General features: G+C 41.1%; 1 protein-coding gene across 1 annotated transcript in view; it reads left to right on the top strand.

The window, feature by feature from the left end:
* Positions 1 to 26,635, top strand: part of kcnh2b (potassium voltage-gated channel, subfamily H (eag-related), member 2b) — a 79,080-nt gene extending 52,445 nt beyond the window's left edge. Inside the window, exons 7-22 of the mRNA XM_037279673.1 lie at positions 17,260 to 17,439; positions 17,540 to 17,643; positions 17,708 to 17,846; positions 18,369 to 18,523; positions 18,718 to 18,812; positions 18,882 to 19,022; positions 19,087 to 19,286; positions 21,042 to 21,294; positions 21,456 to 21,649; positions 21,723 to 21,825; positions 21,898 to 22,043; positions 22,120 to 22,252; positions 22,320 to 22,509; positions 22,870 to 22,975; positions 23,073 to 23,162; positions 23,238 to 26,635. Coding sequence (XP_037135568.1) covers positions 17,260 to 17,439; positions 17,540 to 17,643; positions 17,708 to 17,846; positions 18,369 to 18,523; positions 18,718 to 18,812; positions 18,882 to 19,022; positions 19,087 to 19,286; positions 21,042 to 21,294; positions 21,456 to 21,649; positions 21,723 to 21,825; positions 21,898 to 22,043; positions 22,120 to 22,252; positions 22,320 to 22,509; positions 22,870 to 22,975; positions 23,073 to 23,162; positions 23,238 to 23,540 — 2,532 coding nt within the window. The 3' untranslated portion in view covers positions 23,541 to 26,635. The remainder of the gene's footprint in view (positions 1 to 17,259; positions 17,440 to 17,539; positions 17,644 to 17,707; positions 17,847 to 18,368; positions 18,524 to 18,717; positions 18,813 to 18,881; positions 19,023 to 19,086; positions 19,287 to 21,041; positions 21,295 to 21,455; positions 21,650 to 21,722; positions 21,826 to 21,897; positions 22,044 to 22,119; positions 22,253 to 22,319; positions 22,510 to 22,869; positions 22,976 to 23,072; positions 23,163 to 23,237) is intronic.
* Positions 26,636 to 27,974: the final 1,339 nt, after the last annotated feature.

The following is a 27,974-nucleotide window of genomic DNA, read 5'->3' as shown; positions in this document are numbered from 1 at the left end:
GGCGTTCTCCACATGCATCACCGTCCTGTTCATCCAACCTCATACACCACGTGTTCTTCGCATTGCCCTCAGCCAACCCTTGACTTCCAACTCTCCTCCCTGGAGCTTTTTTCCTCTGCCGCCGCATCCTCATCGTCCTTCCTGAACTTCCCATATTCCCCAGAGAAAAGAATATCCTTCACTTTGAAATATATTTTTATCCCCTAATTTTCTTCTTCAATCAATCCGCTCTCAATAGGACATCATTATTGACACTGATGGTCCATAGTTAGCAAAACCATGAAGGTGACACACACACAAGGGTAATATAGAACCAGATATAGAACTGATGTCACAATGTCTTATGAACACCTGGCATTCGAAGCACATGACCCACAGTCAGGGGCCCCTGTGGACCATCATGCGTGATCACTCACACGCAACCTCACAAGAACATGTAAAACCACAACCACACACGTGTAGGACGCTTAGGAAGATTCATGATCCCGTGTTCCCCTTTCTCCTCCCTCGTGTTGTAAGAGGTGAGGACATGGTCGGAGACGGAGGGGGTTGGGGTTCTGCCTGCCGACATCAGCAATACCCAAAGTGGGACGGACGCCAGCGTGTGCCTCAGAGAGGCAAAATAATGATGTTATTTTTTTTATCAGCATTCTTTGTGTGTTTGCGGGAGTTATTCACTCAATGTATGATGTGGATTTTTTTATTTAGTCCATTTCCTAATTGCCAGTTGTGCATTGACCTCTATGTGCGCACAGACCCTTTTCAATTTTGAAAGCACTCAAAGTTTGCACATTCACATTGCAGTAAATCCACTCCAATTTTGCCATATTAGATTCCCCTTTCTCTTTTTAAACTTTATCTGAATCAAAAAAAAAACTGTTCGGAAAAAGATGATTGTCCCAGTCTTCAATCTGTCACATCTATTATATTTTTAAAAGAGCCAGTATGGGATGGTCAAGGTGATGAAACAAAGTTATATCAGGACAAGATTCTCCTTTAATCAATATAAGTTGTGTGCCGCGACACCGTACAGAAAAGCCCGCCATAAAATGACTGGTCAAAATAGATTTCGGTCAAAGCCATTTGTCTTTACACAGTCAATTAAGCCTCCGAAAAGTTTGAACCTCTCAAGGTCCTTCCGAGATATTCCTTTGGAAATTAAATCACTTTAAGAAGTTGGCCGGCTCCACTTTATTTCTAATGTAAGCAATGTGACTCTTTTAAGCTAATTGCATTTAATCACAAAATTTATGATGTCATTTTCTTTGCTTATTTCAAGAGATTTTTAACTATTATTGAGGATTTAGTCACCTCGGTGGCTGCGCTCAGTTCTAATTCTGTCAAGATGGCACCATGATAGTGAATATGCCTGCTCTCTATCGGAAGACTGATGACCGGGACTCATCTGAGCATGGTAATAGAAAAAAAGGAGCCACCATAATGTTTGTGACTTAAGATGGATTTATTCCACTCTGCAAAACCGCCACAGATAACCTCGCTTTCATGCAGCAGTGAGAGCAGAGACTTCAAATAGGATACGTCTGCTGAAAAGAAAACATCCTAAATGTCCTACAACCAATCCCCCAGTGTCTTCCTCTGGTCTGAAGGCAAGTCCTTACCGCTTAACCTCTTTTATCTTCTAATTCTCGTGACCTGCTGGATTGCACAAGGTGGATTTTGTACTGGGCTGCCATTGACGAGAATGAGTTAATTGAAATGTCCTAATTTCTATTACCTGTATTACCGTATTTTCCGGACTATAGGGCGCACCTAGAAACCTAAAATTTTCTGCCTTATAGTCCGATGCGCCTTATATATGGACCAAATTCCTAAATTTAAACTGCCCGAAGCATTGTGTCATGAAATCAATCACAAGTGGCCCGCTGAAGACTATGAATCATGAATCAAAAAGACTATGGATCATTATTTTGTGATTATAAAGTAATTGGTTGCGTCTGAAGTTGAAATAAAAAAGATCAAATGGAGAATGATTTGATTTGGATTAAAAATCTGACATGATGCATTAATGGTGCGCCTTATAGTCCGGTGCGCCTTATATAAGGACAAAGTTTTAAAATGGGCCATTCATTGAAGGTGCACCTTATAGTCCGGTGCGCCTTATAGTCCGGAAAATACCAAAACAAATCCTCTTACAGTATCGTGAAAAATCCAACGATAAGCCGTAATTGCAAAAAATAGCGGCTTGTAGTCTGGAAATTCTTTCTGTATTGTGTACTAGTTTTAGTAACAAACTTCTCATGGGGAATGGGCCCGTGTGTTAATTTGCGCGTGTGTGTCCAATTGCTCCAAGCTCGGCGCTCCATGGTCACCGTTCATGCAGCGCCAGCAAAGCCCTCAGTCGGCATAATTACCCGAACTTGTCAGTGTCTCACAAACTCACACTGCTGTGCCTGGAACAATTTTCCTTTAGTAATGAGCTTCATAAAGTACAAAGACTATTCTCAGTGTGATTCTTCAAAGATTCTTTTCGTGCCGTTCGATATTTTTATGTTATTCTGCATTGCGTGTGTCAAAAACAAAACCGAAAAATGGAAATGTTTTGTTTCAGGTTTCTTCCTCTTTAAAGAGAAATGCATGTATGAGAAACAGACCATGTGACTCACTCATATAGATACACACACAAATAAGCACACACACACCTTGATTTACACAAACTAGGTCAGCTAAAGGTATCGCACCATTTGGATATGAATCATAACCGTATGACTCATAGCTTGCTGATGAATTGCTCGTGATTGGATATTTATCATTTGCTCAGATAAAGAATCGCATTGTTATTTATTTTATTGTTATTTCATTCGTGTTCATCTCGTTGCTTGTTATTAAAGGGTGTCAGCGGTAGCAATTTAGTGTGCCGGATCGGTCGGTAGATAATGGAGAGCAAAGTGAAATGTCTGATGCTGAAACGCTACAACCTGCTTTGACATGATTTAGTCGGAAAGGCTCAGCCGTAAATTGGAGAGGTTTAAAAGGGAAACACTTTCAGGCAAGTGACACGGAGACCTGAAAAAAGCTGTGGTGGCATAATCCACGTTGAGGATGTAAAACACTCTCACACGCACACACATTAGACACCCGCGTGTTCGGTAATGAGAAGCCGGACTGGCACGTGTCAGGAGAGGAACGTCAGATTAAGAATCATTTCAAATGTTTCAATATTTTAATATGTCAAGCAGCTTCCCCTCCATTTGCACCAGGCATCTTCTTAAATCTAAAATGAAATCTAAGAGCCAAAACCAAATCTTAAACTAAATCTAACGCACATTTTCTTTTATGATGTTTTATGTTCTCATATAACGTACGGCTGTATGAATAAAAAAAACATATTTTTGTCTGTGTGAGCTCCTAAAAGGAGGCAGTGCTCCTTTGTTAAGAGAGAGAGAGAGCAGGCAAGCTTCACCGGCCGGGGGAGCGACGCAAGAAGATGGGAGGGAGGTTGGATGGGCGAGGGGGTGGCTGGCTGGGGGTGGGGGGTGTTAGCTGAGCGTAGGGAAGTCTCAACAGCAGCAGCAGCAGATAGTCTGAGCATTCTCTGAATGCCACAGCTGTGGATCTGATATGAGCTTCATTCTCCAGCAACCCCAGACTTGCAAAGACTACTGAGAGACGGGGAGAGAAGAAGAAGCGAGGCAGAGGGACCAACCACAGGAGCCGAAACATTGGGGCCCCGTCAGTCAAAGGGCGGTCGGAGGGGAGGGAGCGGAAGTCCGGACGTGGGGGGCCACGGAGACGAAGCTGACTTCAGTGCCAACTTTGACCTTTCCACCTTTGGGAGGGATCGGAGAGGGGAGGACAGCCGACGGAGTGGCAGGACGGGGAAGCGCAGATGGCGGGCGGGTACGGGGGGGCAGTTGGGGTGGCACGGGCGAAGTCCGGCGGGACACGGCCGTGCCTTTGGGCCGAGGGTCCTGGGCCGATCAGATGAGCGAGATGTCGCTGAGCGGGAGGGACAGCCTCCCCCAGGAAGGCGGGAGAAACGCCAGGGTCCGACGGGCCGTCCGCATATCCTCCCTCGTGGCTCAGGAGGTGAGTGAGGGGGGCGTGTTCTGATTTGGGCATATGTGTTCTGCTGATGAAGACATGATCAGAAAATGAAAAGTGTGAGGGTGTGAGACAAGTGTGTGTGAGACAGCGTACACAATCAGGGAAATACATGCTCTCCATATTACCGTGCACGTGTGTGCGTTTACATCATCAGACTAGCCGCCGACCCTTGACCTCATCACGGAGGGTCGCTTGTAATGTTGACGTCAAGGAATGTAGGATAAGATCATCTAAATCCTTTAGTGGATCGTAGAAAAATAATTTTCCTTCTATCTCACAGTATATGTGGAGAGAGAGAGAGAAGTTGATGTGATTTAAGGAACTTTACGTAGTATGAAGTAGCGCTTTGACGCCATCATGTGATATGTTCATTGTCATTTCATTCAACGAGCAAAAATACAATTTTATCTCTATATGTAGTCTCGTCTAGGTGTGTGTACTCTTGTGTATACTTCGAAAAAGACTGTGTAGTGCCGGCGGCAACGGAAACACTTTGCGTGTGTGTGTACGAGTGTGTCAACCAGTTCCCTTGGCGATCCGTGTTTCTTTGTGTTCATCCCAATGTCGTCTGCGGAAAGAGACAACACATCTGCGCTAAAGCGTTTGGGAACATCGGTGGTCCAAAAGTGCACTGAAACCTCTCCACAGACCTCCATGATGGTCCTCATAAGGCAATGCTCTTTCATTCCATTGACTGTCCTCAAGGGCGTGTTTCGAGTCCTTTCGCGGGAAAATGTATTTGGGATTTGGCTATAGTTATTGCTGACATTTGAAAAGTGCTATTTATGCGGTTCAGCTGCTCTGTTATACTGGCACTATTGAAAGTGACAGAAGAGAGAGAGAGAGAGAGAGATATCCGACAAATGAGGAGAGTGGACAGTCTTGCAACCCTCACCAAAAATAGAAATGCCCATTTTAATATCAATATTTCCTTTTAAGCCTAATAATGACAGATATTGCAAAGCTGAAAAATCTCTAGAAGTCTTTTTTTTTTCCACTTGCTATTTTTATCACACGCTACAGAACCACTGAGAGAGCAAGTTCTGTTGTTCGATAAACATCACAGACAACTCGTTTGTTCACTTATATGTTTGTGTGAGGTCATCCAAATTACTGAAAAGAAAAAAAAGTCACTATTGATCAGTTGAATTTGGAGATGGCACAACACTGAATGTTGTTATGAGGTTGTTTTTTTTTTTTTAATTTTCTCTTTTCACATCAGATAAATGTTGATTTCTCATTCATCTCACCGGAGGCAGCACACACAATCCACCTGAAGGGAAGCAAAATAAATCAGTAATCGCATCCAAGACAAATTGCTTTTTTTATTGTCCAGTCCCCACCTTTTTTTTTTTCTTTTCTTGCCTATGGGAAAAGTTATGTTGGCAGTTCCCGGGAGTGTCTGATCATGACAATGCGCGTGTGAGTGTGCGCGTGAGAGAGAAAGCGAGAAAGAGAAACAAAAAGTTGCTAACCAACCGCATCCATCACTTTTACCAGGAATGCCCTTGAACGTAGCAATCAGTTCCTCTCGACAAATAAATCAAGACTCTTCCCTCTTCCTTAAATTATACACACACACACATATGGCATCCATTTATGGATCGCTTGAGGATAAAATATTGCTGCTCATAAGCGAATCCTCAGGTATATTCAATTTGAAATTGAATATGTTCTCTAAGCCTGCTCAATGCTCTTCACGGATGAAAATGTTCCTCCACAGCAGAGATGAAATTCTCTGGTCAAGTAAGATTTTTATTTTATTTTTTTGGAAATACTTCATACATCACACTTAGCTTTTTTTCAGCCAGACAAACTACTCTTGCTTGTAGTCTGCTAAAATATAAGCGCTGTTGCTAACGTAGCACTTTGTCTCCATGCTTCCACTAGGCAAAAATGTTTTTAAAAAATATAAATTACTCACACACACACACACCATGCAAAATCAGGGCACTGAGAGAAATGTCGCCTGAGGTGCAGAAACACACAAGTACAATTTTATCATGTATTATTTCCCTCTCTCCAGAAACAATAAATGATGTACTCACTGTTTCAATTTCTGACTTTATATTTATCATCATCGACACTATTTTATGCTGGCATCTCTGGGTCTTCTAATTCCCTGCCACATTCCTAAAACATGCAAATTAGGATAATTGAAGCCTTTTTAATTGTCTAGCTGTTTGTCCATTCCAGGTTGCACACCGCCTCCAAATTCCATTTCACGTGTGAGATCCACACAATATAGAAAACAAATGTGACGCCGATGGCACTTTGAACTCACGTTGAACCTCACATATTCGTTTTAGCACCACACCACAACTGTCATAGATGAAACCCAGCCGAAAAAGGATGAAACCTGCAGCTGAGCAATGGAATTAAACTCCTACCTGATTTAATTACCAATCTCCTAACGTTTCATCCAAAGTGTGTGTCCTCGAGGTATGAGGTGCAAAATTTTTTCTGTGTGTCTTAACGAGCGTCGGGCTCAAATGACAGAGGTGGTAATGGGAACAAGGAAAGGTGTTTTAACACACCTACACGCAAAAGTCGTGATGCTAAGCACACCCGATTGTGGGAACTTAACACAATTTCCTCTGCTGTATGCTTTGATAGCGGTCAAGACCCATTGAGAATCCAACTAGCGGTTTGTCTCACCGCCTCCCACACGGTGCAAATCGTGACGACCCGTCCACACTGGCTCACTCTTGCACAGCGAGTCGCATGTACGCAAACAAACCATAATTGCCCGACATGCCAAATGTATCTTTGTCTAGATGTGGCTGTGAGGGGTCAAAAAGGGGCATGCATTGTTTCATTAATGGTTACATAGAAGTCACGACTAGTCTTCTGTCATTGTAACAAGTAGAGGAAGGGAAATGAATGGGCCTATTCTTTTCACAGCTCATTGCTCATTCTTGCTGCCTCGCACTGGCTTCTTCTAAAAATGGCGCCGTTTAAAAGTAGCTGCTGCTTTTAACATCTCTTGCTTTTACTAATGAGCTGTTTTATGTTGTGTGCCTGGTGAAAAATGTCGAAATATGGGGATTGATGTGGCATATTTGTTATTACAGTGGATAGGAAAGGCCACATGATGGCGGCATAGCACAACTTTTGTTCAAAAGAAGCTCCTCAACTCACCTCAGTGGCCTTGGCAGGAAAATGGCAATTGATGGTTTTCTTTTTTTTTTTGTTATTATAAAATTGAAATCTATGTGCTTCTGCTGTCCGTCTATATTTTTTTATTTACCCAGCAGCACACAGTGAAGTGAGAAAAATGATCTGATTCTGCTCTGTGCAAAAGCGTGAGATTTTCCTCTTGTTGGACAAACACTCTGTAAGCGCTCACATACTTTTTATAGCTGCTTACTCAGACAAACACATCCGCACGCACCAAAGCTTTCAGACACAAACCCATTTTGATCCCTCTAGAAATTGAATTTTATTTTACAGCCTTGTTTTGATAAATGCATAGTTGTATTTACTGATGCTATTTCTGCCTGACAATCACATTTGACAATCCTGTATCAATATATGAAATGATATCATGACAAATTGGAATCACCAAACTATGAACGTAAAAAAGTTGTTCATTTAAAAATGATTTAATGCCCGTCATAACTTTTATTTTGTTTTGGATTTGTATTCTCCATCCAATTATAAGACCACAGAGCATGGCTGAGATGACCACTTAGTTTCTGTTTTAGTTTAGTTAGCCGCATTACATAATGAGAGTGTGTGATAGCCAGGAACAAACATTCCACACAAAAAAAAAAGTCATCCACCCACATGGTTTAAAAGATACGTGTCACACTGCGGCAAATGTGTTTATGGGACTGATATTTTAACAAAAGCTCTCAACTAAAATATACTTCTCACCCATAGCGCTAATGGGGACAAGTGGTTCAGAAAATGGATAGTGAGACAGATGGATATGTGTTTTAATTGCGATACATCTCTCGTCAGAAAGTAGAAAAAAACCTAGTGGGAAATCAAATTTAAGTTAAGCTGCTTATTTAAACAAAAAGTCTGAAGTTTAATGAATAATATTGAGTACTTGAATACTGCACAAGGATGTTAGCGGTTGGCGTTTCAAAATGCAAAAATTGGCGCTCTCTATAGGGTCTATTACGCCATAAATTGGCGGCAAAGGATTACTTTTGTCTGAATAAAACTCATTGCCTCACACCAAATTGATTCCTTGGCAACAGATGGGGTAATCGTGTCAAACGGTGGATAATTGAATTTTTCAGCAAATAACGGAAGGTGGGTTCAAAAAAAAATCAATAAATAGGTCAATTCATCAACTGTCACCCTCTCATTTCACTTTGATACCAAGTGATGACACGTCATCAGAAGTCGTTAGAATTAGTGGGGAAATGATTGATGACTCATTTTGAATGTGACACACACGGATCTCTTTGAGATCTATCTTTTGAAATTCCCCTGTCACTTTGGACCTCATCAACTATGGACTCAAATTCTAATATTGCAGATTAAACTGGACGTTATAGATGACTCAGGTCAAGTTGGGTCGCTGCAATAACCAAATGCAAGACAATGAGTTCCGCTTGCTTTCACTCCTGACACATTTTAGCAATTATTTTCAGGGAATGAATTATTAACACCCTCTTAATTCAATAACTACTGGTGTAGAGTTGATGTAATTTAATGTGAAGTCATTAGCCAGGATGATAGAGGGAGGCAGGTGCCCTTCACATATACTTTCGCGCCGGGAACGATCATCGTATTCTTTTTTGGGAAGCACCATGATGGACGACGACTTCATCGGGTTATGGCACGGTTCATCCGTCACCGTAATGTATTGAGCTGATACTGACATGCCCTTAAAAAGATGATTATGAGATAGATGTCCTGCAGACTTTATCGTTATGTATGTTTATGGTCCTTCCTAAGTAAGTTTGAACTCAGTTGAAGCTTTTTACTGTCTTCATGGGGGCTTTTTTTTTTTTTTTTTCCCCCAGACTCGAGCTGTAGCTATAACTATACCCAAAGTCTGTCCCCGGTTGTCATAGTAACACAAAGTCTTACTTGAGTCACACCGAGATGAGCAACGGTTCATTTGCATGTGACGGGAATTCCGCCTGAACCAAGCAGGTTACAACCGGTAAATATTTTTTTATGTTTTGGCTTTTTGTGACAGTGATTACAAAAAAAAGAAAGGGCTTGTTAAGAGAGGAGAAACAATATGCAGTTTTACCGACTATGAAGATGTATTTTATTATAATACGTATAATATAATTTTTCCCATTGAGTCATTAATGCAAATCAGTTCCATCTCAAGGTACTTTGCCATCTGTTGTTTACAAACATTATGAAAATGGTTTTGGACGTGTACCAGCATCAGAGAAAGCGTTGTGTACTCATATACTAGTTATTATGATCCAAGTATGATTGGCTTGTAAAGGAGATTTCATTAAATGACACGTCCCCCAAATATAATCACACAAGAAGAATGTTGTGCTGTGACTTGATGGCCAGGGAGGGGAGCTGCTGACTCCCTGATGAAAAAGACCCCAGCCCATTTGTGTCCATAATAAAAATCCAACCTCATCATGCAATCTCCCAAACCACCATAAATCAATAATATCAATGATACTCTGTTGCTCGGAATTCTTTTACTGCACGCTTGCTCAAGTCGTGAAAAGTTTAGAAATGATGCCACACAAAAACAATAAATGACTTTTAAGCATAGTGGCAACTACCATACAATATACAGCAGCTATGGGAACATATAAAGTATGTATAATTATTATTCCAAGAAGTCTAACGTCAAAAGGATTTTGTTCCTTTCCTCTGGCTGTGATGCCAATACGTGTTTTAATGAGCAGCTTAGTTGTAAGAGGTTTACGATCCAGCTTCCATCCTCTCTTCTTCTTCTTCTTCTGCTCTCCAAGCCAAGTTCCATCGATGCACAGTAGCGACATGTGACATGCTCACTGTTCTCCTTTGTACAATTTCTGCACCCACGACGTCTTCCTTCTCGTGTCACTCTTTTGGCTTTCTTTTTACCATCTTTATCCGTGCATCTCTTTCCATCCTCTGTATCTTGGCAAGCTATCCCCAGATATGGAATTCTGACCGAGCCCGTTTCCTCTGTGTTGTTAAAAATAGTATTTCTAAAATTTTGACTTTCGTGTAGTTAATGCTTTGGCCGATAACTGGGAGTGTTTCGACTAAGAGCTTGACTAATAAAAGTGCAGGAACATCCTCCAGATCCCCTTAACTGCTGATGGAGTTATGAAGGCAGAATTATTCCCCAATGCTCTCATCAACCTTTCATTGAAAAATTATTATACAAACACAGTTCACCATTTTTCCTGATTAATTTGCTTTTGCAAAGCGACCAAACTGGGCAGTAATGTGACCCAATAAACACTCCAGTCTGGCAGTGGGCAAGCCCTTTCTTTTACCCTTCACTTCCTAATATGTCAGTGTCTGTCTGCACGCCCACGGCAGTTTCAAAGTGATATATCTGCTGAGATATTGGGGAAGTGAGCCTGTGAGGTTTCCTGATTGACTATAAAACATTTGATGGTCTGCTGCTTTGCAATACCAATCCTCAGGATTCCTGTACAGTTTAATTGCAATATCGAATTATGTTAGTTTGCATTTGTCATTGTTAAAAGAATGACTAATTGACAGACACAGATGCAATAATCATTCATAAATATCATTATTATTATTATTTTAGTTTATTATAAAAATAAAAATAAAATAAATATGATGATGATTATTATTATTTTTATTAACTACTGGACTACAGTGCTGTGCTTTATAGCTAGTTTTATTGTGAATTATTTGCCAAAACATGCTATTTTTATTTCCTCGCTCTCCTCCCTTGATTTTCTCACTCCACCGCTCTCTCACCACACCAGCGGCATAGCGGTATTACCCACAGCAGCAGAACAGCATCCTGGCTTCATCTCCAACTAATGGGAAATAACTCTCATGCTGCCATCTTCCGTGTTTTTTTTTTTTGTTCCTTCCTTCCTCCACCTCCTCCTCATCCTCCTCCTCTTCTCTGTTGCATGCTGATTTATTGAGTTAACAACCAAGCAGCCATCAGCAGTCACGCTGTGGGTGGAAGACAGTCGAAGAAACTCAATGAGAGGTGACGACAGCGGTGGGTTGATCAGGACTTGAAAGCCAGCTGGGGTCTCTTTGGAGGTCTGCAAAAGGGAAGACGCATCAGAAGCAGACTGAAGTGCATTTTGGAGGAAGCTGGTGCAAGAGGCAAGATGCCAACCGGGGGAGTTTTTCCAGGATGAAGACTGGAGCCTCTTCCATATGATAATTGCCATCAGGCATGATGATTTTTCCACGGCGGCCATGGTAGTGTGACCTCCTTGGTGTTGCGGGACCACTTAGTAAAGTCTTGGCCAGGGTCGAAACAGCCAGCGGTCACGGATGCTCGGGGGAGGGTGGGCTGCCCTGACCCTGACCCCAACCCCGGTGAGTTGCCGCTGAGGACCATGGTCCTACCATTGCTGCTCAAGCTCCTCAACATCTTCCTGCGCCAGTCGACCTTCGCTAAAGCCCTCGCCGCAGATCAGCGCCCAAGTTCCTGCTGCCCGCCCGCTGTAATGCCGCGCCCGCCCGGTCTGCCAATCTCTTGTCGCCGTGGGTGGGAGGCGAGAGAGCACCCATCGCGTCTGCCCACCGAAGGGAGAGAGGTGAGATAGAGAGGGGCATCGGGGGGAGAACCAGGAAATTCGACTTGCTTCGATTGAAGAAGTTTACATGCCAAGTGAAAATAGTCTTGTGCATTCTCTGCACTCATTATAACCGAAAGTGAGTAGATAGAAAAGTGAATTTTGATAGATTTAAATGTGATCAATAAGCATTAAAAAATGCTTCTTGTTTTTTTTCTCTGTAGCTGCAGTCTTTTTTTTTTTTTCATGGTGTTGGAAAAAATAAGAGTTGTACAGTGGAGGCAGCCCATCTGTCAGGTTTATGACTAAACAAAAATAACCAAAACACATACAGTAGGCTGGTGTAAAGCATCACTTGGAACATTTTGCATTTTGGTTCAAGCGCTGATATTGGCCCCTGCGTTCTTGCTCGTGTTGGTTTCTTCCCTGCAGTTTCTCCAGGCCGTATCGAGTCACTTTTGATCACGTCATCTTCACCAGCAGGACATAGGGGCCATATATGAGAAGCCACTGTCCTATATTTGTTGTTTTTATAAACGGGAGCTGCAGCAGGATAGTGAACTGATTTGATAGCAACAAATCAATTCATAAATTAGCAGTCTTGTTAATACTATTGTAATGTTATAATTACAAAAATAGAAGTAAAATCGCTCACTCAAAGTATTTTTGTCCACATGTTAGTATCTTATTTGATTTATTTTTTATTTTATTTTTTTAATAATATTGGCGTCAATTTTGCTCACATAGGTCCGACAAAAAAAAGTTTCAATTGATAACAACTCAAGTTTAAATGCACTTAGAGTACAAACAAAAGCAAGGTTGCTGCTTCCTGTCTGGGATGCGACGCGAGTCAAAGATCAGCCGTGAAATAAGAATCATATTTTTCTGCTGTATGCACAAGTTGTAGTCGTGATGCTGACTAGCACTTCATATAACCAGTTTTGGCTCAGTCTCTGCTGCTTTCTTCTTTTCGCTCTTCTCCTCTGTTCCTCCCACACAGCTTTCAGACAGGCCCTGTATGACACCTGAAAGCCCCCTCAGCTTTAAATGTACCTGCTTCCACTGTTTAAAGTTATGCAACAGTTTGGCAAAGCTCAAAATAGGACACAACCATTGCATGAAATGTCTTCTCTCCTTGTTCTTTTAGAGGCAATTAAAATCCACCCTCACAAAACCAACCAAATGGTTGTAAACCAGAAACATCCACACATGTAAAAAAAGATTTGATTTTATTAGCCTACTATTATGTTATATATTATACTACAAAGTATATGATGAATCATCTCCAGGCTAGTCCATCAATACTTTTAAGTAGATGAACAAGGGTCACCATGGCAACCGCAAAATAAAATGCTCACTTTATTATTATAAGACAGTGAAGCATCTATTAAAAAAAAATTGTAACGCTAAGAAAAGATGATTCTGACTGACTAGCTTGTTGTGTGGAGTAGTTTTTCCCTCACCAGTCTGCTCAAGGGCTCAAATGAAGACAAGCAGGATAGAAAATTGATGAATCGTCATTTTACAGTAATATCAAATCAGAGTAGTTTTGCTGACTTGCTGAAATTCCTCGACAGTATGAACGCCACATTTTAAGCTTGCAAGAAGAGTTTTCAGCATTTTGATTCCAATCTAATGGTCCGTTTGCAGATGACTCATGGTCAGATGGCCATGCGGCATGATGAAGGAAGATGATGAGATTCAGTGAATGCAGCTGCATGAGTCTGCCCCACAAACTAGGAAATTACGCTGGATTTTTTTTTTGGGCTGGGATTGATATTTCAAGTCAGATATTATCGCTTTGATTAAATGACAGAAAGGATTTTTGATGCTAAGGAATATTACCGCCAAGAGGGCACGAAGCAGTCATATATAGTCCGACTAACATCTTCTGTATGTTCCTCTGTAGGCTCCACACAGCTAGCTGCCTCTTTGATTCAAGTGGCCTGATTCCATCGTTTGAATGTTAATGCATGATGGCATCCCCCTGATCACACGCGGCTCCCTTTTTTTTTTTAAAAGCCCTGCGAACCGAAGCCATAGCTCATCAAGTCTCATCAATATTGCACCGTGTACACTGCAAATGGAGAATGCAATTTCATGCTGGCAAAATCTCAATCCACAAAAAAAAAGCGATGTCAAAAATCCTCTTTATAGGTTTTGAACACTCGATCCTGCAAGAGAGTGAGAGGAGATTAAAGATTTATGATGAAAGTTTGACTCGGAGGTCTCTATGTTGTGTAGATTAACACTTTGGGTGTGAGCGTGGCAGCAGCCTCCACATGATGTCAGTGGCCCTACAGCAGTTATTAGTGTTTCGCCGCAGCTTTAATATTTCAAGCCTTGCTATCGTGGAGATTTCGAACGAGAGAGAGGCTCAGTAGGGGGACAAATATGAGGTAAGGGAAAAAAGAGATTTGAGTACGGTGAGCAAGACGACGGAGACATGCGGAGGAGAAAAACGTACATCTGTAGAGAGAATTGGAAAAGGGTGGTGAGTTAGATAGAGGGAGAGGCAACAAGGCTGAGGAAATGTGTTCCTTTGTTATGCCTTCAAGAGAACTGTCGAGAAAAAGGTCAGCCACAAAGGCAATTGAGGTGGCAGGCAGATTAAAGTGCATGCTCACAAACTCATGCTTTTGCTTTGTCTCTCGCTCTCTCTAAAATACTTATTGAACGTGATGTCAAATTTTTTTTAAGGTTTTAGGTTGTTTTTTTTAGGAGGTTGTTCTCACTGATTGGTTTCGGTTGCCACTCAGTGTCGGTGAATGTGAGAATGAATTGTCTCATTCTGTTCGTGCACTGTGATGGATGGAAGAACAGGCCAGTGTGTCATGTGCCTTTCACTCAAAGTCAACTGGGAAAGGCTCCATCCGGCTCCCTGGGACCTCCAACGGGCTGTGCCGTCTAGAAAATAGATTGATGTTATTAGTTAGTTTGGCTTTACTTGAGATGTACGTTCTTCGGAATCTAATTGTGACCTTCCACTCATCCTTATAGTTTAGAAACTGGTTTTCAGAAGCAGGTCATTCCATTTCAGGGATGAGTTTTGAGATAACGGTTATAGGAGATAAGGTTAGGAAAATTTCCATCTAATTAAAGTAAAGGACTTTAATGAGACAGTGAGCGATAAAGATTTGGATTATGTCATTTTCCAGGACAGGAACCCAAGAAAGCTACTTTATGCTTTGCCACAATTTTCCTTGTCTTATTTACATTTCTTGAATTTATTCCATTTTATTTCATCAAGTGTTTGCACAAAATAAAATAATCTAGATACATTTGCCAGATTTTTAAATCAGGTTTACTTTTTATTATGATGCTTCGGATATCTCAGCTCGTCATTTTAATTCCAGGACTGGATGTGTTTAAAGTTAAAAATATCCATATTTGACCTTAGTGTCTTATTTTGTGTGCTTTTCGTCAATTTAAATCCACTCCAGTCAACATATGGGCTTCATGATATCAAACAGTCATAATCGAATATTGCATTATTAAATGGATATCAAACTTATGAGTTGAATTGCTCCCGAAATAAGGTTCACTATTTACAGTAGAAATTAAATTGAACGCCTTCTGAAAATTTGATGTGCTTCTTGCCAGGAGGGATTCTTTTTGTAATAGCGAGTGTAGGCTCAAACGAGGAGTGCTGTTTGACTATAAATTATTGACTAGCTTCTATTTTTGAAATATTGACCATGTTTGCGGAGGCTTTCGAGGCAGAGCGCTATATTGGGTGTTTCAAAGGAAACCTCATCAATTTATAAACAGGCCATGTGAAAGAGCAACTGTCACTTTATTGGCACTAGCATGTTGTTTTTGAAATTATGTGTTGTGTGTGTGGGTTTTTTTTTATTCACAACAGCCACATCTTTGTCAAAAGAGGGTGTGTAGACTTTTTATGCTCGGCAGCATGCTGTTTTAGCGCCTTCAGCTACCGTTTACCTCATCGGCATTCGTTTTATATTCCCTTTGTGATGCACTCACACTTGAGCAGACTGTCATGTTTAATAAAAGACCCCATGCGACTACAAATCGCTGAACAGATAGGTGCTCTTGGGTCATTCGGCTCTGCTCGCTCCTTTTTGTCAGGTACTTCTTTTTAGACGTCAAATTTAAGTGCTCTGCGCTCCAAGCGGGTTGTTGTCGCGTCAAGTTTGAGTCGCGGCACATGAAAAATGTTTTAAAGTGTAATTGTGTTATTTGTGGTTGTCTGATGAACTGTCTGAACAAATGAAAATGTGATGGAAGGTGGTCTTTCTTTTTTTTTTTTTTTTTTAATTGAGGTGGCTTTATTATATTAGCCTCCTCAAACTCGGGTATTATTTCCCAATTATTATTAAATGATCTCGACACATTTTTTAATGCGTTTGTTATTTGCGTATGACTCTCGATGACAGAGTTCAATTGAGGTCAGTTTATTAGGTACATGCATCAGAAGTTCTTGGTATGCCTGTATGTGTTTGATTTTTTTTTTTAAGCTAATTTCCTCTTACATGAGAGAGTGAGATAAGCTCCAATTTCCCTGCAACCGTAATCAGGACAAGTATTCAAGATGGATGGATGATGGAATTCCAATTTTGTCTTCATGTAATTTCTGGTCGGCATTGACAGCATAACATGAAAACGGGACATGAATTATAGTCACGCGTCTAATTGAATCCATTTTTAATTCCCTTCTAAGATGAGCACCTCCTGACAATCGTGGCTTCTCTGATTGGCCAGACTTGTTGATGAAGATGAAATAAACCCCATCAAGTTCAGGGTCAAGTGTCAAAGATGATTTGAAAAATGTTTTACTGCACAAGGGATTCTCCTCCATACACTACCAACAGCGTGACGAGGGGTGACTTTCCGAATAGATCATCTTTATTGAACAGACAGCTGAAGAACATTAAAGAACTGATTTAAGGTTGCCTAAAAAGCATAAGAAGGACAAAAGATGATGAGGGAGAGTGGCCTTTGAATATTTTTCAATATCATATAATGATTAGGAGATTATCATGGTTATCATGATTTATGATCCGTGTCCAGAAACCACATTTTGTTTTTAGCAATCGTTTTAAAAAGAGGCATACGTTTTATGACTTTGTACTAATTTAACGCAATAAAGATCACGTCACCTTGTGAACATAGCAATCATATGATTTTCAAGATAGCTTTGTGCGACTTGTAAATTCACGTCACAGCTGGATGACAGGCCTCAAAAAATGCATTCTGATGTTCAGTATTCTTCCAGCACGAGGCACGCTCCCGTGGTTCATTCTTTTGATTCTATTAGGCAGTGACACAAGGCAGGCTTCCCTGATGCTTCTGTCACGGATTCGGTCTTGCAAGTGCAGATGCTGGAATACATTACAGCCAGTAACACGATTCAAATTCCTTGTATGAGTTTGAATGTGTGGGGAGGAAAGTAACATCAAATGTGTGTCTCAGTGGAATGAAGTCATGAAGACTTTTCTGTCCCAATTGTTCTTAATTGAACTTGTAGTCATTGTCTCCGCTCCCTTTCTCCCAGGTGCTCTCGCTGGGTGCAGATGTTTTACCAGAGTACAAGCTCCAGGCTCCTCGTATCCACAGCTGGACAGTGTTGCACTACAGTCCCTTCAAGGCGGTATGGGATTGGCTCATCCTGCTGCTGGTCATCTATACCGCCATCTTGACACCTTACTCAGCTGCTTTCCTTTTAAATGACCAGGTGTGTGATGGAAATGAACCTCCACTGGACATGGTGCACATCCATCCTGTAATTTTAGATTCTCGTAATGATCTTTTCTTATATCCTCGTTTCTTCTCAGGAAGAAGCAGCCATGCAGCGCTGCGGTTATTCCTGCTCGCCTCTCAATGTGGTGGACCTTATCGTGGACATCATGTTTATTATCGACATCCTCATTAACTTCAGGTATGGATTATATAATGTGATATCTGAAGAATAGATATTGCCAATATCTGCTTTCTTCTCCCAGGACGACGTATGTGAACTCCAACGATGAGGTGGTGAGCCATCCGCTGAGAATTGCCGTGCATTACTTTAAAGGCTGGTTCCTGATCGACATGGTGGCCGCCATTCCCTTCGACCTTCTGATTTATCGCAGTGGGGAAGAGGTAATTTAAAAAACATATTTTTCCAATGATAATAATAGCATGGAAGAGTGATCATGTGATATTGTTTATATTGGGGGGGGGGAGATTTTATTTTTATCCTCCATCATAATATGGCGTGGTGGACCGGAGCAAGAAATGGAAGTGGCGAACCGAAAGTCAAGAAGCGAGCGATCCATTGAGGCCAAGGATGATTGATTCACTCGCCAGCGCCACTCGGCCCGGGGTTATTCTGAGTGCGACTTGATCTCTCTGTAATGACATCTGAATACGTTTCAATATTGCTATTTATCTTATTTATTGCAATTTTATGGCGGAGGGAAAAAAAAAAAGTTCGACATGTAGAAACTCCCCAACATTCTAATGGTGCCTGGGAGGTTCACTTCATTGATGTTGCCCAGAAAAGCCAGTGAGCCAAGAAATTGCAGATTATTCTCAGCAGACGGCTATTACTTACCGTGTGTAATATGCTGTCCCTAAAATGAGAGATATTCCTCAAAAACATTTCTTTTTCTCTCTCATCAGACCACCACTCTGATTGGCCTGCTGAAAACGGCTCGTCTCCTCCGATTGGTCCGCGTAGCACGAAAACTGGACCGCTACTCGGAATACGGCGCGGCTGTCCTCTTCCTCCTCATGTGCACCTTTGCCCTCATCGCACACTGGCTGGCCTGCATCTGGTACGATACTGTCTCATGTCGAAAATTAACAATCTATTGGATTTAGTTTTGTCCAAATATTAAACTGGACTCAAGCATGACCTGAAATGGTGAAATCTGTACTTTGAAAATGGATTCTCTCATTTCACCAATGTAAAATAAATCTGATTGTTGGAAAGAGAGCGGCACGCCTAATCCAAGATTATAATCCCCAGGTACGCCATCGGCAATGTGGAGCGGAACGGCTCAATTGGGTGGCTCCATACACTCGGGGACCAACTTGGAAAACATTACAACGACTCTATGCCAGGTACTGCCAATATTAGTAGTATGACAAAGGACAAATATTACAGTTTTTGTAACCTTTATGCTTGACCAGGAACGGGACCCTCCATTAAAGACAAGTACGTGACAGCCCTGTACTTCACCTTCAGCAGTCTGACCAGTGTTGGTTTTGGAAATGTCTCCCCAAACACCAACTCGGAGAAGATTTTCTCCATCTGTGTCATGCTCATAGGATGTAAGTTCTGATTTTTTCAAATATTGTATGCACTGAAGAGTTTAGCTCACCACCCTTTTTTCAGCGCTAATGTACGCCAGCATCTTCGGGAACGTCTCGGCCATCATCCAGCGGCTGTACTCCGGAACGGCCCGCTACCACACCCAAATGCTTCGAGTCAGGGAGTTCATCCGCTTCCACCAGATCCCCAACCCGCTCAGGCAAAGGCTGGAGGAGTATTTCCAACACGCCTGGTCCTACACCAACGGCATCGACATGAACGCTGTGAGTATCCGCCATTTACGTGTACCAAATTACTGCGTGTGTACGCCAAACATCAAATTGAGTGCATGTTCCGCGTGAATACACCCTCCCAGGCTAGAGTAGTATTTTGAGCTTGCGTTGTACATTAATAGGATGATTGGAAGTCTCAGCATGCATGGTCCCACACCATCAAAGAAAATAAGAATGATGTGAGTATTATAAATAGCACACACACACTCCCTCTCAAGCTCATATATGAAGGCGAGTATGTGCTCTGTTTGTCACACATATTAGGGAGGGGGGGGGATGAAACATGCATGACTGGTGATCAAGTAATTCAATTGTGCTGACCACAAAGGCGGTATAATGCCGGACAGATGAATCACACCCGTCAAGCGTTTTGATGAACTTCCAAAGTGACCTCTTCCTGAACCGTTAGTCACGGCCAACGGGAGGCGGCATCTCGGCTGACCTCGTCTGCTCGATAGCACCGGCGAGATTGCTTTGACGCGGCTGTGACACACAGACACACCAGCGCAATCATAAACATGTCACACAGTTCAGTCGCGCTGACGCGGGGATATTCGGCTTGAGTCAGTGGATGTCGTCTTTATGACCGTCACGTCGTTTCATACACGTCAAAGAAAACAACCAAATTAATTGTGAACATTTTTTTCAGGTAGGTTTTCGTTTTGTGTGTTGAATTTGAAAGGAGCACTTTCAATAGAGCTCATCAAAGCTTAATGATAACGTTCTTAGAAAAAAAAGAATAACCATCATGTCTGGGCTGTAGTTCTAACACAATAGTGTATTTAATTTGTATTTCACTTTTGTAGAATAAGTAAGCCATTTAAGTGATGGTTTGATGAGGCTCCAGCGGATCATTACTTCGCTTCATTCTGAGCTCCGAAATGAGCAGTTTGGATTCGGGAATGTTTACACTCATGCTTGTTATGACTGCGTAGAGAAGACCTTGGTTTTGACTGATTTCATTCCTCGGTGAGAAATTAAATATTATATATATTATCTATATAAATTAATATAAATCATTCGCCATAGTAACGCATGACAAAATGGCGAAAGAGAGAAAGTTGGAAATGATAAGATGGAGGGAGAATAATAGTAAGGGAGGGATGTATGTAGTCGTGCCGTTGTTAAATGCACACTTGTGCTCCGTGCAGTCAGTCAGAGTTATGAGTGGTCCAGAGTTTCCATTTAAAAGGTCCGGGGCCCCCCCATGCTTCCTGCAAACTCATTAAAATTGCATCTATTCTTCACAATAACAACACTCTACGGGCCTGCTCACTTTGTTCTTGCTGAAACGTTCACAACAACTTCCACAGTTTCATTTTGCTGCAAAACAATGGACATGCACTCTTAAAGCTCACAAACTGCTGACGCGTTGAAAGTAGACTGAGACTTGACTCAGGAGAGTACAGACCTCCAAAAAGTTTACATTTCGTGAACACTGTTTGCTGGGTGTCGTTGAGCGATAATTAAGATTCCAAAAAAACAGCTCCCAGGTAATAGTTGCATAGTAGGCCATCAAAAAAAAAGCTGCAGGTTTTGAATGACACCATTCTGATTTAACCCTCCTCCTATTCAACCGCTGTATTTCTAACCCTTCCTTCTTTCCCATTCCCTTACCGTCTTTTCACCCACCTCCCTTTTTATTTCATCACCCTCCTAATCCGTCTTCCTCCCTCCATTTATCTCGGCCTCTGGATCTTGTCCTCTTTGCCCATCCCCTCCATTCCTGCCAACCTATCCCCCCAGGTGTTAAAAGGTTTCCCGGAGTGTCTCCAGGCGGACATCTGTCTCCATCTCAACCGGACGTTGCTGCAGAACTGTAAGGCTTTTAAAGGCTCCACCAAGGGCTGCCTCAGGGCCTTGGCCATGAAGTTTAAGACCACCCACGCACCCCCGGGTGACACGCTCGTCCACGCCGGGGACGTCCTCACTGCAATCTACTTTATATCCAGAGGATCCATTGAGATATTAAGAGGGGATGTGGTGGTTGCCATATTAGGTAAATAGTCCCTTTACTGTTTTATATTTCTTTCGAGGAATTATATCTAGCAACACTAATATATGCATTGATTAATGGCGCCCTCTGCTGGTCATCTGATAAAAGTTCATGTCAACAAGTTGCATTTTCACATTTTATATTCCTCTGCTTATTATTATCAGGAAAGAACGACATCTTCGGTGAACCCATCAACCTGTACGCCCGGCCGGGTAAATCCAACGCAGACGTGAGGGCGCTAACCTACTGCGACCTTCACAAAATCTTCAGAGAAGATGTTCTAGAGGTGCTGGACATGTATCCTGAATTTGCGGAACACTTCTGGAACAACCTGGAAATTACCTTCAACCTCCGTGATGTGAGTATATTACTGTCATTATAATAATACAAAAAAAAAAGATTTTTATTGTTAATTTTATGTTGTTTTTCAGACCAACATGATCCCAGGATCGCCGAGCAGTGATGAATCAAAATGTGGGGGGTTCAACAAACTACGCAGACGGAAATTGTCATTTAGACGACGCACTGAGAAGGGTAACACATCATAATAAGAAATGCCTTACATAAAATTCTCACCATTTTTTTTTTTCTCACTTACCTGACCAGATGACGCAGATGTCGGTGAAATTAAAAAATCCCACAAGTCTGTAAATAGAAGAAGAGAAAGAGAAGCAGCCCATAACCAAAAACGTCAAGAGGCAGCAAACAGGCGGTATCGCGACTCGGTGTCTTCCCATTCCAGCGGGGATGAGGTAAAACATTTTGTTTTAAAATCAATTATTAGTTTATTGTACTTAAATGTATTGTGATTATGTCCTGATCTGAAAGAGAGAAGAGTCAGTTGTGACAATGTCTGCAATGATGGAGAACCATCATAGCCAGGCGGCACACAAAGCCTTCACTGAGAGCACCGATGGAGATGGGGAAGTCAAGACGGGCAACACCTGCAATGCATTGTCAGGTAAAAAACATCACGTCACGTCGACTCGTCATTTGAAAGTCATCATTCTCCTCTCTTTTGTCTTCAGGTGCCCTCTCAGGTGTGTCCAACATTTTCAGTTTCTGGGGGGAAAATCGAGGGGGTGCTCAGTACCAGGAAGTTCCCAGCTGTAGTTTAGCCCCGCCCCCAGCCCTCAGCACACCTTTGCACAGCTTGAGCCGCCAGCAACGCAACCAGCTGGAAACACGCCTTGACCAGCTGCAAAAACAACTCAACAGGTATGAAATATAAATCCTGCTTTTTGGATTGAGTAAAAAAAAAAAATGTCTTATGATATTCATGTATGAGTCATCAAAAATAATTTAATTATATAGCACAATGAGTTGTGTACTGCATTGAAAAAAATTATTTGGACCAGCTAAATGTCTCAGAAAATATTTAGGATTTATTCCAAAGCCTCCCTTACTTTTTGATATGATCCCAATTAAAAGAATTAATTTTTCCTTAATAAAAAATTTACAATTTAAAAATAGGTATTTTTTTCCACTCCCTCTCAAATCGAATAGAACAAGTATAAACTGCAAACTGAAATTTTCAAAACTAATATAAATTGATCATTAAATTTATATTGTGTGCAGATTGGAGACTCGCATGTCAGCAGATATTGGAACCATCATGCAGCTGCTGCAGAGACAAATGGCTCTGGTCCCGCCCGCCTACAGTGCTGTATCATCACCGCCTCAGGTAGAAACATTATAACGTACACTTTATGTCCAAATTGTATGACAACGTAGGAGAAGTTAAACAACTTCTTGCTCTAATAATGACATCTCACTCACAGGCCTCCCCATGCGCTGATCCAGGCACTGGAGAGAAACAAGTTCCGCCTGTTACACAACTGGAGACAAACACCCTGGCCTCCGTATCACAGGTTAAATACTGTTGATGTGAAAAAAATTGTTTTAAATAAGGACGCCATAACTGACACTGCTTTTCTTTCCCCCAGATCTTGGATTCTCAGGACTTTGAGGAGTTCCCAGCCACGTCTCCAGAATCTCGAGAACTGCAGGACTCGCCTTTGATCGTAGATTTACATTCAGGCAATGGTTCGGGATCATTTTCTGGGACGAGCTCAAGAAGAACAGGGTTGGAATTTGGTCCGGAGTTGTGCATCGAGGTTGGGGGTGAGCAAATGCGGCCATTTTCCCAGGATTCTGAAACCCAAAGGAGGTTGTCTCTCCAAGAGTCACATACACCTCAGGACTCACGGACACCACAGAGACACAGCTCGGCCCCAGGGGAGAGCTAAGGAAGAAGCAACGGGTACAGAGAACGGGAAGGTTCGACGGTGAGAGAAAAATGATGTATCCTTATTGGCCCTATTTCAAACTTTACAACCAAAACCCTCCAGTGACCTTAAATGCAAGGATGCACCATTCACTAAGACCGGCCTCAGTCCAGAGGATAAAATAAAGTTGATGCCTCTCTCATCCAAGTTTCTTCCCACTCTGCATGAACACCCAAAGTTCTTCATTTTGAACCCCTCCCCTCCCTAAAAAGAGCAGCGAGGTGCTCTGATAGGCAACTCAAATGGATCCTGAGGTTGACATCACTCTCAAACGACTGCAATCCTATAGGAGTATCCCTTTACTGCTGAATCCAGTCTTGGATGACTTATCGAATACATGTAAAGACAATAAAAAAAACAAAAAAACAGCAGACTGAATAATAACGAAACAAGTAGCCATCACGTCTTGCACTGAAACAATTATTCTTATGTGTCAGTGGCGCTTCCAAAAGAAAGGAAAAAAAAAACCTCATAAACCGGTTGGTCAAAATGTAGTGTTAGCTGGCCTAACAGGAAACCTGCTTGTCCCATTGTGTCAACGGTTCCTCGCCCCCCCGACGTCCCGCGCCAAGAGGTGGAGAAAAAGCGCCGCCCTAATTCCCAAGAGCACACTCGACTAGCTGGCTGGTTTGCACCTCAGGGGTGGGAACTGGAGGGTTAAAAAGCCATGAATTTTCTTGATGAACATATCAGCTGCCCTACCAGAACCAAGGTCAACATTTTCTCACGGGTGACCAACCCTCAGCATGCCTGGATGGTGTCGCAGTTGTGGCTAAATTGGCTTAACAAAACACAAATCCCTCATTTGAGTTGTTTGCAGAAGCGCCGACGTCCACGGTGGGTTTTCGTTTTATCATTGTTGAATTTGCTACCTCAGATTTCACTGGTCCATTGTTTTTCACCTAAGTACCCAGAATGCTTATAAATTGTACATAGCAGTCATGAGCTACTCAAACATACAAGTTGGACAGTTTACGACCAGACGAATGCGCCATTATTTTATGTACAGTACAATATGCAAACACTGGCAAGAAGAGATGAGTGAGTGCGCTTGATGTTATCATTTGACTTTTATGTATCTGTGCATGTGTTTTCATTTTAGGTTTTCCACCATAGGGCAGTTTGTCTTAATTAAGTTTTGTTTTGTGGATCTAAGCAGCACATGTAAAAAAAAAATCCCTTTAATATGAACTTTCAAAATAGTTTCAAGGTCATGTGAGCATGCCCGAGACTTTTTAATTCTTCAGCGTTATGTTTTAGAATTTATAAAGCTACTTGGTGCATTGCCAGACATTCTGAGCTAAAATATGAGAACTCGGAAAAAAAGAGAATTCGAAAGTATGATGATGCTCGGGCACACAGGGTGAAAGAAATGTCATTTATGAGTCATCTTCATTATTGAGCAAATTATTTAAAAAAATCTATTTTCATTTTAGGTATCAAATTATTTCAAATGGTACCTGAAATTAAATTGGAGGAAAAATAAATGTTTTTATTAAACCCTGAATATTATTTTAACTTTTTTCACTCAAGGACACGGTCGTATATAAAGTTTGTAATAGTGAAATTAAAGTCATGGCTTATTAGCATCAATTCAGCCTAACTACAGACATATTTTTCAGATTCATAGCCCCTCCTTAATCCCACTTTTCCGAGAGTCTTCCCCTGAAATTTTGTGCGTGAATCGACAGGAAGCTTAGTGCAATCGTCCTTTAAAGTGATTTGTAGCAGCCGCAACACTTCCGCTCACCTTTTAGCACTTTATATTTTAAACCGTGCAAATGATTCCTAGAGACTCAGGAAAGTGGCCTTTGGTTCAGTTTTCTTTGTCTGATAAACAATTAAAAAAATGAATAAAAATGAGTCAACATTTGCAGTCACACATTTAAACTTCAATTCTGGGGTATTTCCCCATTAAGGCGGCATTTTAAAGATTGTACCTTGCTGCTTGCTGGTCAAAGCGTGTTTATTTATTTATTTATTTATTTATTTATTTTGGGTGTCTAATTATTTTTATTTTTCCTCTGTGAATTATTTAATCATTTTTAACTGTCAAATTTCTTCCGGATCATTATGTTGTTTTTTTTTCCAGTGTGCTCATGTAATGGACACTCAGGCGAGTCGAAATTTATAGAATACAGGAAGTTATTGATGAACAATGTTGTCATTTTAATCCAGTGATTAATCACCCACAATAAGAGACAATATACTTTATCACTTTGTCCTCATTATGTCAGTAATTGGAATATGCGGCCGTGACGCACTTTAGTATCGAACCAAAGCAAGAGGGTGCTGCCTGTAAAAACAAAATGAGGATTGATGATATATTTTTTGTCATGGCTTGGAATGAAAGGGAAGTCAACTGATTTTTAATAATAATAATAATAACTTTAAGTTTCCACATTATGACTTTCAGGATTTACACTTTTCCTTCAACAAGTTGCAAAATTGAACACACCCTCCCCACCAATCCTTTATGCTGCTTCTCCTCTTCTTGTGTGCATTCTACCAACAACCATTCAAAAGAAGCACGGACATGTTTCAGTCCAATTCATTTCTAGTATGTATACCGTATTTTGTCAGTGAAGTAACAAAATATTACTGACTTCATATATCCAGCACGAAGCCAGTCTACACTGTACTTTTTTTTTTTTAAATGTTAGTTTGGCTCTCCTTGGCATCTCATGTACTGTAGCGAGTGTTATTTGAATTTGTGTTTGTTTGCTTGTTTGTTTGAGTACAATAAGTCACCTAGTGGCCTGAACTGTAATTTTACATTCAGAACTATGACCTCAAATGTAGAATGTGGTTGTATATTATTTGACCTTGTAAGTGTCGGTAGACCTAAGCGTACAATTTCAATGCTAGAGAATATATTATGTAATGCATACTGCATCCTAAATCGCTATGGGTACACTTTGAAAAGAAAAAAAAAAGAAGACGCTGAATTTGCACCACAGGTGGTCGTGCATGAGATGGGAAGGTGTGTTGAAATGAAAGATGGTTTAAATACAGTTGGAAAAATGAGTAACTGAATAAATCAATTAGCGCCTGCACACTCGCTTGCTAAGCTCTTCCATACGTTGGAGCAATTTTTCAGCTCTATTCAACTTTCTATATGAGTTCCAACAGACTTGTATTTGTAGATATTTTGAGCACTTGAGGTTTACACAATACTGGATCTACTCGCGTCACTCTTTGTCTGTACATACCGACTTGTACTTCTTGTAAAGCTATCAAAACTTTGGCACTCGTATAGCCAGCACTATGCAGAAACGGAAACATTTCTTTGGCATGCTTTGAAATGCAGAATAATATAGAGGATATTGTGAATAAAGTTTGCTCTAATTTCTTAGGAGGAAAAATGTGCCCTGTCATGGGGGGGGTGGACAGAAGACGACCAAGCTAAAGACTTTTCAAATTTGTGCACATTTTTACTTGCATGCTGCACCGAAAATCTTGCAGAAATGATTTGACGTGCAAAACAGCCGACTTCTGCCGTATGCTTGCAAATCGTATGTAGAGTGGATCACAACAATCTTCCAAATTATGGGAGAGTCATATTTATATATACAGTACACTACGCATACATAATACTCCCAGGTTATGGGAGGAAGAAATAGTAATCTAGAAGATACAATATTATTGCATATGTGTATCTTTATTTGCAAACTACTGTAATGGAGTGATGCATGTGTGTCAGTCCTGGACAGAACTGTCTCCCAAGTTTGAGGAGCACTTGATTTAGGAAGCTAAATGAAGTGCACCTTAATTAACCTTGCTTTAACGCCCTTGAGGGTTAAAGGCTTAAACACTTGGAATGTCTCTTGTTCATACATCTGAGTTCAGTTTTCAACATGTAAACTGTGTTTTCCCCATTAAATTCCATTTAAATTTTGTTCAGACATTTGGCTTCAAAGTTAATGTGTGGGGGAAAACTGCTACTTTATAATCAATAGCTAATACCGTAGAAGTCCCTATATTGAATTCCACTGTCACTCATGGATAAATGCAAATTCATTCTTATTTCATATCATATTTCGGAGAGATTTAAAGGGGAAATGGGGCAGCTCCAGGTTCTGATTGTGTGATAGCATTATCACTGGTTGAAGTTTATAAAAAATAAAAATATTGATTTCAATAAACATCTTTGAAAATGAAATTGTGTGGGTGTTTTCCTACTTGCAGTGAGAAAAAACTTTGTAATCAAATATTTTTCTTATTTAAGTGTGTGTGTGTGTGTGTGTGTTGCTTTTTCTTTCTTTCATCAATGTTAAGGCTTCTTTTAAGTTGCTAGCTTTCGTCTCCATAGCGATAACATCTTTTTGACTGACATTTCAGACTTTTAAAAAATTCAAGCAATCATCACTCATTTGCCCCGATTTGTTTTGCACT

Source organism: Syngnathus acus, chromosome 20, assembly GCF_901709675.1.
Source record: "Syngnathus acus chromosome 20, fSynAcu1.2, whole genome shotgun sequence".
NCBI lineage: Eukaryota > Metazoa > Chordata > Actinopteri > Syngnathiformes > Syngnathidae > Syngnathus > Syngnathus acus.
This window is presented reverse-complemented; position numbering and strand designations above follow the sequence as displayed.